At 42.2% G+C, this 12,431-nt stretch overlaps 2 protein-coding genes across 5 annotated transcripts in view; both read left to right on the plus strand.

Moving 5' to 3' along the window:
* Window positions 1-12,431, plus strand: part of XDH (xanthine dehydrogenase) — a 132,725-nt gene that overhangs the window by 94,290 nt on the left and 26,004 nt on the right. The gene's annotated exons all lie outside the window — the stretch shown is intronic.
* The window catches only part of LOC124239806 (xanthine dehydrogenase/oxidase-like), a 20,635-nt gene that overhangs the window by 5,477 nt on the left and 2,727 nt on the right, over window positions 1-12,431 (plus strand). For 2 of the 4 annotated variants that reach the window (XM_046662139.1, XM_046662137.1), the window contains exons 2-3: window positions 9,821-9,947; window positions 10,872-10,933. In XM_046662139.1, the coding sequence (XP_046518095.1) occupies window positions 9,878-9,947; window positions 10,872-10,933 (132 nt within the window). In that variant the 5' untranslated portion in view covers window positions 9,821-9,877. Of the gene's footprint in view, window positions 1-9,433; window positions 9,532-9,820; window positions 9,948-10,871; window positions 10,934-11,619; window positions 11,888-12,431 lie in introns of those variants that run through there. The other 2 variants (XM_046662140.1, XM_046662138.1) reach the window with 2 other exon arrangements.

Raw genomic sequence — 12,431 nt, forward strand, 5'->3', positions numbered from 1 at the left:
CAAGTCTTAATCCTCCCTAGACCATTTGAGGAGACGTGAGTTCAGATCACACCTTCCTTGGGCACCTTATGTGAGTCTATAAATGAGGGCCCCTCACTGAACAAGGTGATTGTTTTCCTCGGGAGGAGCATCTTAGACCAGTCGCGGGAGGTCAAAGCAGGGTGACGGTGGTATTGCTTCACCTCTACAGCTTCGTTTCTTAGCCAGGAAAAGGGGAAATTACTAAACTTGCCCAACCTCAGGAGATATGAGAAGGTGAATTAGGGCTTGTAATTTTCCTTTTTAAAAATTTTTTTATTATGGTAACACTGGTTTATAACATTTTATAAATTTTAGGTGTACATCGTTATATTTTGATTTCTGTTTAGATTATATCACGTTCACCAGCCAAAGACTAGTTATAATCCATCATCATACACATGTGCCTAATTACCCCTTTGACCCTCCTCTGTCCCCCTGTTCTCCTCTTGTAACCACCTATCCAATCTCATTCTCTCTGTGTTTGTTTGTTACTGTTTTTATCTCCTATTTATGAGTGAGGTAATATGCTATTTGACTTTCTACCTCTGACTTATGTCGGTTAGCATAATACCCTCAAGGTCCATCCGTGTTGTCACAGTTGGCCAGATTTCATCCTTTTTTATGGCCGAGTAGTATTCCATTGTGTACATATACCACATCTTTATCCTTTTGTCCCTTGAAGGGCTCCTAGGTTGCATCCAACTCTTGGCTATTGTGAATAACGCTGCAATGAACATAGGGGGGCATATATCATTACTCATTTGTGTTTTCATGTTCTTTGCATAAATACCCAGAGGTGGAATAGCTAGATCATATGGTAGTTCTATTCTTAATTTTTTGAGGACTCTCCATACTCTTTTCCATAGTGGCTGCACCAGTTGGCACTTCCACCAACAGTGTATGAGAATTCTCTTTTCTCCACATCCTCTCCAAAATTGCTCACTTCCTGTCTTGTTAATAATTCTTACAGGCCTGAGGTGATATCTTATTGTAGTCTTGATTTGAATTTCCTTGATGATTAGTGATGTTGAACCTCTTTTCATGTGCGTGTTGGCAATCTATATATCCCTTTGAAGAAATATCTGTTCAGATCTTTTGCCCATTTTTTAAGTGGGTTGTTACTTATTTTTTGTTGAGTTGTATGAGTTCTTTATATATTTTGGATATTAACCCCTTATCAAATATATGGTTTGCAAATATCTTCTCCCAATTGTTAGGTTGTCTTTTCATTTTGCTGATGGTTTCCTTTGCTGTGCAGAAGCTTTTTAGTTTGAGGTAGTCCCATTTCTTTATTTTTTCTGTTGGTTCTTTTTTCTAGAAGTTTCATGGTTTCAGTTCTTACTTTCAAGTCTTTAACCCATTTTTGAGTTAATTTTTATGCATGGTGTAAGATAATGGTCTACTTTCATTCTTTTGCATGTGGCTGTTAGTTTCCCAACATCATTTATTGAAGAGACTGTCCTTTCTCTCTAGTATATTCTTTGCTGCTTTGTCAAAAATTAGCTGTCCATGAATGTGTGGGTTTATTTCTGGGCTCTCTATTCTGTTACATTGATCTGTATGTCACTTTTTGTGCCAGTACTGTGCTGTTTTGGTTACTATAGCTTTGTAGTATATTTTGAGGCAAAGATTGTGATACCTCCAGCTTTGTTCTTTTTTCTCAGGACTGCTTTGGCTATTCAGGGTCTTTTGTTGTTCCAAATAAATTTTAGTATTCTTCTATTTCTGTGAAAAATGTCATTGGAACTTTGATAGAGATTGCACTGAATCTGTAGATTGCTTTAGGAAATATGTATATTTTAACTAAGTTAATTCTTCCAATCCAAGTGCACGGAATATTTTTTCATTTCTTTGTGTCTTCTTCTATTTCTTTCAACAATGTTTTATAGTTTTCAGTGTACAGGTCTTTCACCTCTTTGGTTAAATTGTTTCCTAAGTATTTTATTCTTTTTATTGAAATTGTAAATGAGGTTGTATTCTTTGTGTGTGTGGGGGGAGATTGTTCCAGTTATAACATCTTCTCCAATCTTCCTCTTTTTGTTTGACAAAAATTGTCCCTGAGAAACGTCTGTGCTAATCTTCCTCTACTTTGTATAGGGGATGCCTCCACAGCATGGCTTGATAAGCAGTGCGTAGGTCCACGCCCAGGATCTGAACCCGCAAACTCCAGGCAACCAAAGTGCAATGCACAAACTTCACCACCATGTCACCGAGCCAGCTCCTGGGGTTGTATTCTTAACTTATCTTTCTGCTACTTTGTTGTTAGTGCATAGAAATCCAACTGATTTTTATATGTTGGCTTTGTATCCTGCAACTTTACCATATTCATTTATTATTTCTAAAAGAGTTTTGGTGGATTCTTTAGGGTTTTCTATATATAAAATCCTTTCATCTGCAAACAGTGATAGTTTCACAACTTACTTTACAATTTGGATCCATTTTATTTCTTTTTCTTGCCTGATTGCTCTGGCTAAGACTTCTATACTATGTTAAATAAGAGTGGTGAAAGTGGGCATCCTTGTCTGGTTTCTGTTCTTAGAAGGATAGCTTTAAGTTTTTCTCTGTTGAAAATGACATTAGCTGTGAATTTGTCATATATGACCTTTATTATGTTGAGATAATTTCCTTCTATACTCATTTTATTCAGAGTTTTTATCATGAATGGATGCCATACCTTGTCAAATGCTTTCTCTGCATCTACAGAGATGATCATGTGATTTTTATTCTTCATTTTGCTAATGTAGTGTTATCACATTGATTGATTTGCAGTTGTTGAAGCATCCTGCATCCCTGGAATAAATCACACTTGATCATGGCGTATGATCTTTTTAATGTATCATTGTATTCTATTTGCAAGTATTTTGTTGAGCATTTTTGCAGTGATGTTCATTAGTGATTGGTGCTCTAATTTTCTCTTTTGGTGTTGTCCTTGTCTGATCTTAAAATCAGGGTACTTTTGTCTTCATAGAATGAGTTAGGAAGCGTCCCCTCCTCTTCAATTTGTTGGAAGAGTTTTGGAAGGATAGGTATTAAGTCTTCTTTGAATGTTTGGTACAATTCACCAAGGAAGCTGTCTGGTCCTGGACTTTTATTTATTGGGAGGTTTTTGATTACTGTTTCAACCTCCTAACTGGTGATTGGCCTATTCAAATTCTCTATTTCCTTTTGATTCAGTTTTGTAAGGTTGTATAAATCTAAGAATTTATTGATTTCTTCTAGATTATCCCATTTTTGGTGTATAGCTTTTCATAGTATTCTCCTATAATCTTTTGTATATCTGAGGTGTCCATTGTAATCTCTACTCTTTCATTTCTCATTTTATTTATTTGAGGCTTCTCTCTTTTTTTGTTGGTTGGTCTAGTTAAAGTCTTGTCAATTTTGTTTATCTTTTCAAAGAAAAATCTCGTTTCATTGATTTTTTTCTATTGCTTTTTTAGTGTCTATTTCATTTATTTCTGCTCTGATTTTTATTATTTCCTCTCTTCTCCTGATTTGGAGCTTTTTTTGTTCTTATTTTTCCAGTTCCTTTAGGTGAATTGTTAGATTGTTTATTTGAGATTTTTCTTGTTCATCAAGGTGTGTTTGTATTGCTATAAACTTCCCTCTTAGAATCATATTTGCTGTATTCCATAAATTTTGGCATGTCATATTTTCATTTTCGTTTGTCTCCAGGTATTTTTTGATTTCTCCTTTGATTTCTTCATTGACCTAATTGTTCTTCAGCAGCATTTTGTTTAATCTCAACATATTTGTGGGTTTTCTTATTTTCTTCCTGTAGTTGATTTCTAGTTTCATACTGTTATTGTCAGAAAAGATGCTTGGTATTATTTCAATTTTCCTAGATTTTTGGTACTTATTTTGTGGCTTAATATGCGATCTATCCTGGAGAATATTCCATGCACATTTGAAAAGAATGTGCTTTTTGGATGGAATGTTCTGTATTTATCTACAAAGTCCATATGGTCTAATGCGTCATTTAAGGCCAATGTTTCCTTATTGATCTTCTGTTTGGATGATCTATCCATTGGTGTAAGTGGAGTGTTAAAGTCCCCTAATATCATTGTGTTGCTGTCTTTTTCTCCATTTATGTCTGTTAATAATTACTTTATATATTTAGGTGCTCCTATGTTGGCTGCATACATACTTACAAGTGTTACATGCTCTTGTTGGATTGTTCCCTTTATCATTATGTAGTGTCCTTCTTTGTCTCTTGTTAACAGTTTTTGTTTTAAAGTCTATTTTGTCTGAGATAAGTATTGCTACCCCAGCTTCTTTTCATTGACATTTCCACGGAGTATCTTTCTCCATCCCTTCACTTTCAGTTTGTGAGTGTCTTTAGGTCTGAAGTGTTTCTCTTGTATGCAGCAAATATATGGGTCTTGTTTTTTTATCCAATCAGCCACACTATGCCTTTTGATTGGTGCCTTTAGTCTGTTGAAGTTGAACGTAGCTTTTGGTAAAATGTACTTATTCCCATTTTTTTCCTTCTTTTGGTGTTTTAATAGTTCTTCTCTGTTCCTTTCTTCTTCCCTTGTGCTCTTCCCTTGTGGTTTGATGGTTTTCTTTAGTATTATGTTTGGGTTCCTTTCTCAATTTTTTGTGTATTTATTGTAGGTTTCTGGTTTGTAATTACCATGAGGTTCATATATAATAACCTATGTATATAGCAATCTATTTTAAGTTGATGTTCTCTTTAGTTTGACGTCTTGATAAAAGCTCTCCTCTTTTACTCCCCTCCTCCCACAATTTATGTTTTATATCATTTAACCTTTTTTCTGTACATGTGAATCTGTTACCCTCCTATCATTGAAATAGATAATTTTTGTACTTTTGTGCTTTCACCTCCATATTAGCTTCATAGAGTGATTGATCTGATACCTTTATTGTATATTTGCCTTGATGAGGGGTCTTATTGCCTTTTTAAAAAATAATTTTCTTATTCCATTTTGTGGTCTCTTTGCCACTTGAGTAAGTCCCTTTAGCATTTCTTTTAAAACTGGTATCTTGGCTATAAACTCCTTTAATTTTTCTTGCCCAGGAAACTCTTTATCTCTCCTTCCTTTCTGAATGATAATCTTGCCAGGTAGAATATTCTTGGTTGTAGGTATTTTCCTTTCAGCACTTCAAATATATCGTGCCACTCCCTTCTAGACTGTAAGGTTTCTGCTGAGAACTCAGCTGATAGCCTTATGGGGTGTTCTTTTTGTGTAACTTGTTGCCTTTCTCTTGGAGCTTTTCAGATTCTCTCTTTATCTTTAATTCTTGACATTTTAATTATAATGTGTCTTGGTATGGGCCTCTTTGGGTTTATGCTGTTTGGTGCTTTCTGTGCTTCCTATACCTGGATGTCTATTTCCTTCTTTAAGGTAGGAAAATTTTCCACTATTATTTCTTCAAATAGATTCTCTGCCCCTTTGTCTCTCTCTTCTCCTTCTGGGACACCTATAACACGGATGTTAGCACACTTGATGTTGTTCCAGAGGTCCTTAGACCGTCCACATTATTTTTAATTCCTTTTTCTTCTATCTGTTCAGCTTGGGTGATTCCCTTCAGTATCTCTTCCAGCTCGCTAATCCATTCTTCCATATCATGTACTAGAATATTGAGTCCATTTAGTGAAGTTTTCACTTCCAGTGTTGTATTCTTCATTTCTGATTGGTTCTTTTTTGTATTTTCCAGGTTTTTGTTGAAGTTCTCACTGCGTTCATTCATTCTTCTCCTAAGATCAGTGAGCATCCTTATGACTCTTTGTTTGAACTCTTTGTCAGGTAGATTGTTTATTTCTGTTTTGTTTAGTTCTTTTTCTGGGGTTTGGTACTGTTCCCTTACTTGGAATATATTCCTTTGCCTCCTCATTTTGCCTCTTTCTCTGTGCTTATATCTATGTATTAGGAGGGTCAGCTATGTCCCCCAATCTTGGAAAGGTGGCCTTATGAAAGAGATGCCTTATGAGGTCCAGCAGTGTGCTTCCCTCTTGTCACCAGTTCCAAATGTTCTAGGAGAGTCCCCTGTGTGGGCTACATGTGTCCTCCTGTTATGGCAGTGTTGCTCTTGCTGCAGGTTCCTGGGGAGGCTGGCCTGTCCCCCTGGCTGGCTGGTTATAATGCTCAGCTGCATGCGGCTGCTATGGTCCTTTCAGTCAGTGTATCAGGTGTGGCGAGCCCCAGCACAGGTGGATAAAGGTCTAATAGCACATTCCTGTTGCAGTTTCTCTGTTAAGTGAGTAGGTCCCCAGGATGGCTGGTGCTAGGCTCAGGGGCTTACAATTGCTGTAGGTCTCTGGCCTGCAAAGCTGTTGTCAGCTTTCTCAGAGTTTCAGCAAAGTGGAGCTGCCTCCAGGCATGGGAGCATCCAAGTTTTTCAGGCTTTGGAAGGTGGGGCTGATCTCCTATGTGGCTGTTTGAGAAACACTTGTCTGCTGCAGCTTATATGCCCCACCACCTTCATGGTCACATAGCCCATCAACACAGTCCTGTCCCATGCATTTACCATGACCTCCTAAAGTAGACTCAAGCTGCAGGGGTCTCATATACTGCATCAATGAAGGCCCATCCCTCACACATGCCCTACCCTGCAGAAGCAGACCCACGCCCAGGTTGCACAGGCTCAAGGCACCCTGCTTATGGGGGCCCACAAGCTGCCCAAGGGCTTCCTTTTGGCTGGGGTCAGCCTCTAGGGTGGGCAGCCTGCCCTGGCTGAGCTAGATTAAATAGGTGCTCTATTTCTTCCATTGTGTCTTTCATCCCTAATATTTCTGATTGATTCTTTATACTTTCAATCTCTTTTGTGAAGTAGCTCCCAAACTCATTGAATTGCTTCTCTACATTCTATTTTAACTAGTTGAGTTTTTTGATGATAGCTATTTTGAATTCTTTGTCATTTAGATTACATATTTCTGTGTCCTCTGGAATGATTTCTGGGTACTTGTCATTTTCTCTGTGGTTTGGAGATCTAATATAATGTTTGATATTGTTCAAGGGAGTGGCTCTGATTTTTTTGCATCCTGGTATTTGGTCACAGTTACTGCCTATTGCCACTGGGTGGGGGTCAAGAGCCACGTATTCTAAGCCCTCTGCCTTCCACAAGATCCCAGGCAGTGGAGCTGGGCTGGGTGCATGGGGCGAAGGGTACTTTCTTCTGCATACTCTCAGGGCTTTCTCACTCTGCTCTTGTTATCTGCTCTCCTGGGGAGTTGGCTTGATAAGGTCACTCCCCCCTCACCCCAGGCAAAATCTTTCACCCTGGTAGAGGGCTTCCCTATAGGCTGCAAGGGCCCTCAGGGATCCTGGATGTTCCCACAAATGATGTCCCCTCCTCCATTCCTTCCTTCTCAGTGGCCTCCCATTGTCCCAGATCACAGTCTTTAGGGGAGGGAGTGAAGCTTTCTCTTAACCCATTCCACCTCCTCCATGGCGGCTCCAGCCTCTCTGCTCTCCATCATATGGCTGTGTGGGTCTCTCCGACGTCTTTTGTGTTGTGTTTGGGTGTCCTCTGTTGGAGTATGAATGTCCTTTTCATTGTATGTTGGAGGTGAGAGATTGCTGGGGAAACTCAGTCTGCCAGGATGCTGATTTCACTCTCAAAAATAGGTGATCTAGTGGGTGGGGCAGATCCCTGAGCTAACAGGCCAGGGGAAGACCACAAATGGTGTCTGCCAGCATCTGTGTCAGTATGCTCGTGCTGGGTCACAATAATGGCTGTAGCCAATGTCTCAGTCCCTGGAGAGGTCTCACCCCTCACTGAGAGGCCCCTGGAGCCTATCAGGTGAGTCGCTTTTCACCAAAGGACAGTGCACCTTTCTGGTGATTTTAGTTAGCTTTCTGAAATGGGTGAATGTGTGCATGGGCCCTTGAAGAGAAGGATTTTTTTTCCTCTTATGTCTGATAGCTTTTCTAGGGGCATTCCCCATTGCTGTTAATAGGCAGCAATGCCATATATTATGACACTCATCTTGTGCTGAGTTTAAAAGCTGCTTGTTGTAGTAATGCTCCCCTGTTCAGATCCCCCACTCCTCCAGGGAAGGCTTTGTACCTTAAGGTTGCTCCTGGCCAGCCATGAAGCTTTGCAGCCATAGGTGGCTGTTTTCTCCCCAGAAAGGATTTTCTGCCTTTTCCACCTCAGTCAGCACTGTCCCTTTTCATGGGAATTCTTTTTATCCAGTTTCTAGTTCTCTCTTAGGGGTAATTGTTCCTCTATCTGAGCCAATGGCAAAAGCATCCAACCAATTGCTTATGACATGAATCTAGGAGCCACTTATGATTCTCTCCTTCATACACCACACCCAACCCATCCAGTACTGTCTTCTGTACCTCCACAGCCTGAAATTAAACCTTCCTTTTCTCTCCATTTCTCCTATTGCTGCTTGGTCAGGGCCAACCACTCCTCCTGCCTGGACCACTATAATGTCCTGGTCTCCTGTTTCTACCCTTGCCCCCTACAACCCTTGTCCCACACAACAGCTAGAACAATTCTTTAAAATCATAAATTAGATAATATCACATCCTGCTGAAACTCCCCTAATGGCTTCCCATCACACTCAGAATAAAATTCTGGATCCTTCCCCTGGCTTATGAAGAGTTGCATGATCTGGCTGCTGCCTATTCCCCCAGCCAACTTCTCTTGTTCCAGCGGGTTCCACCCACACTGGCCTTTCAGCAACTCCAGCACCAGGCTTGTGTATTTGCTGTACTCAGGGCCTTTGCCCTTGCTGTACCTTCTACATGGAATACACTTTTCCCTGATCCTAATCAAGTTATTAAATTTAACGTAAAGGTCACCTTTCCAGAGCACACATTTTTGGCCACTCCGAGTAACCACTCGTCACTCCAGCTCATGTCATCCAGTACTAATACTCTACATAGCACTGACCTCCACCTGGTGTTTTCTTGTTTGTTTTTGTCAGTATCTCCCATACTAGGACACGAGCTTCATGAGACCAGTGACCTCATCTCTCTTCAGTGTTCTGTGCCCACAGTCTCTGCCATGCCTGGCAAATAACAGGTTCTCAGTAAATATTTATAAAATGACTGACTACATGCTAGGCACTGGGGATACAATAGTCTAGCAATTTTACTTATCATAAGTACCAAGAGAGACTCCCAAGAGAGAGAAAAAATATGAATGTGAGGAATATCCTTGTAATGAAAGTCTTGCATATTTCAATGAAAATTCTGTGACAGTCAACACATATAGCAAATTCTGTATGACATGTTTCCCAACTCTTATATCCCCAGTGGACATCATGGGCTTTCTTCACTTAAGAATAAATGGTATTCTTTTTGGAACAAAATGTATTCAGTTTGTTGTTAATAAATACTTATTGGGTTGGATTGTGGGATAGTGTAGTTATGAGAACAGGACATAGGTCTTTCACTTGGACAAATCTCTCGGCTTTCTTCCTCCTCAACTCAAGGCAGGCTGAGAAGCTCCTTCTGGTTCTCATGACTCCTATTCCTTGAAGGGGCTTTCCTACTAATAACTGACAGTGATTGACAACCTACTGTATGCCAGGTAAAAAATGTTGGGAGTTTCATGTGAATTAGCTCATTGAATCCTCACCACAGCTCTAGAGGTAAATAGTAGGACATTCCTCATCATACAGTTGAGGAACATATGGCTCAGAGAGGCTTGGTAATCTGGCCAAGGTCACAGTTGGTGAGGGATGGCACCAGGATTTGACTTTGTGGAGTGACTGCTACTCCACACTATCTGTCAACATGGGCTGACTTCAGTTCAGTTGTGTAGGGAGCCTGGGAGGGGTTTTGCCAATGCAAGTGTCTACATCTTCTTCCCCTTTTAGGAGAGAATTGCCAAAAGCCATGGGTCCCAGTGCGGGTTCTGCACCCCTGGCATCGTCATGAGCATGTACACACTGCTCCGGAACCAGCCCGAGCCCACCATGGAGGAGATCGAGGATGCCCTGCAAGGTACCAGCCTTGAAGCACAGCCAGGGAGGTGGGATGGCAAAGGGGGCTCTGCAGAGGTTGGGCCGGGCCAGAGTGGAAGCCAGGAGTGGGCTAGGAGTTCAGGGCACTGACCTTTGCAAGAAAGGCTCAGGTCACCCCGACGTGGCGGCTAAGATCTACTGGAAGGTTGGCCCTCTCTTAGAACACTGTGTGGTTCGGTGACCTCCTGGGGTCTTCTGCTTTAGTGTTTGTCTTCCTGCCCTCCCCCTGCACTGGGACCAGGTGGCAGTGGGTGGCTGGCACAGGAGAAGATCGTTTGGAAAACTCTACAGAAGCTAGTGACATGGCTTCCTTCCCTCTCAGCTTTCACCACAACAGGACTCTGCAGGGCAAAGGCCACCTATGAGGATGGTGACCATGATTCTGAGCCTTGGGCAGAGACTGGCTTCCCAGTTTTCCTTCTGTGAATGGGCCCAGGAGTCTGGATCAGGTGTCTGTTCCTTGGAATTGAGTAGAGAAGAATGCTCCTCCATTCATCATTCAATCCATCACTTATTCAATCCATTATATTGAGTCCTATCATATGTCAGGCACCATACCGGGTATAAGGGACACAGGGATGAAAGGCACAGTCCCCACTCTCAAGGAGTTCATATGTTGAAGAGAAAGACGATGTAGTTTGATAGGCTCACTGATAAAGCCATGAGTGGTCACCAGGGGAGCACGTAGGAGGGGCACCTGATTCAGTCTGGGCATTCTAAGAAGGCTTCCTGGAAGACAGGTTAGATGCTTTGAAGTCGGGAAGACAAGGAGGAAGAGGAGGGTTACAGGTAGAGGAAACAGAATGTGCAAAGAGAGCATCTAACTGAGCCGGGAGCAAAGCCACAAACCCCTCACCTGCCCTGGAGTCTCTGCTGACACTGCAGCTCTTTCTTTGTACCACAGGGAACCTGTGCCGCTGCACAGGCTACAGACCCATCCTCCAGGGCTTCCGGACCTTCGCCAGGGTAAGTGGGGGCCCCAGGACAGTGTGGCCCTGCTCCCAAAGAAGAGACACTCAGGGATCACAGTTGGGAGGGATGGCAAGGGCCTCTGGATTACAGCGAAGAAAGCTAAGATGGCCAGTGGCTGGCCCTCCAGCTGGGGACCTGACAGGGACAGTGGATCCTGCTATTCTTATTCAGGGAGGGGTTGTCGTCAATAGAATGGGGACTTCTCTTCTCTACAAGGCCTGGAGAGCTGGTTCCTGGAAGAGGCATGCTAACCAAGAGCTGACTTCCTCCAGGGCATTTGGGCTCGGCAGCTTCCCTTGGAGACTGGCACACTCAGCCCATGGCAGAGGTGCTGAATGTGGCATTTAATAACAACCCAGCCTGAGTCAGCACTGCGCCCCTCCTCCTTTCCTTCCCCAGATGCTTTCTGCAGTTGGCAGTCTGCCAAGCTTATGCTGCTAATGAGGTCTCCAGACAGTTGGTGAACTCTTGCATTGTTCATGTAACTCTGAGTGAGCAACCACAGCCGGGATGGGTGAACATGAGATTATAGACACAGACACACACCTGCCTTCTGGCAACAGGGACAGAGGGCTGGTCTCTCCTTTCTTGGCTTAATTTCCCCAGATTTCACCTGATTCCCCAACTAGGCCAAATTGATCCTCACTCCTATCAAACTGTCCCCTCTCAATTTGATTCAGGGTTGAGGAGAGAGTCCCAGCCTCTCATGATCTTCACTGACCTCTAGTGTTGGCACATTACAAAAAGGAGGGTTTCATCCAAATAAATCGAAAGGGATGGAGATGGAGACAGGCCTGTGAGGATGGAAAACACCATACCCTGCGGAGTGCTGTTGATGATGAGGAACCAGGAGATGTGAATTTAAATGAAAATAAAAGCTCCAATTCGGACTCCGCAGTTGTGGGTTCAAATCCCATTCCAACATTTATTTTTCTGCTTCTATCTCCCCAAACCCCCCACTGTACACAGTTGTATATCTTAGTTGCACGTCCTTCTAGTTGTGGGATGTGGGACGATGCCTCAATGTGGCCTGACGAGCAGTGCCATGTCCGTGCCCAGGATCTGAACCCTGGGCCACCGCAGCGGAACGCGCAAACTTAACCACTCGGCCACGGAGCCGGACCTCCATTCCATCATTTAATTGATGCTTAACTTTGGGCAAATTTCCATGTTTCTAAAATGGGGATTATAATAATACCTCCTTATAGTGTCTGTGGAATGTACTTCTTGTAAAGCTCTTAGAACAATGCCTGGCACATCTTAAGTGTTCAATAAATGGCAACTATAAATTAGGATGAGGATGCATTTCCTTCATTACTCAATGTTGGATCTTCATAAATTTCTCAGGCTTTCCTGAGAACCAGGGACTGTTCATCTTGCCCGTGTGTTTATTTCCTAGGAGGCTTCTCAAAGAGCTACAGTCTAACCAGCCCTCATAGTTTCTGTAAAGAGAAGGGCTTTTGAGAGTAGCTGACAACTCTGCTCCTTCCCA

Source organism: Equus quagga, chromosome 5 (genome assembly GCF_021613505.1).
Source record: "Equus quagga isolate Etosha38 chromosome 5, UCLA_HA_Equagga_1.0, whole genome shotgun sequence".
NCBI lineage: Eukaryota > Metazoa > Chordata > Mammalia > Perissodactyla > Equidae > Equus > Equus quagga.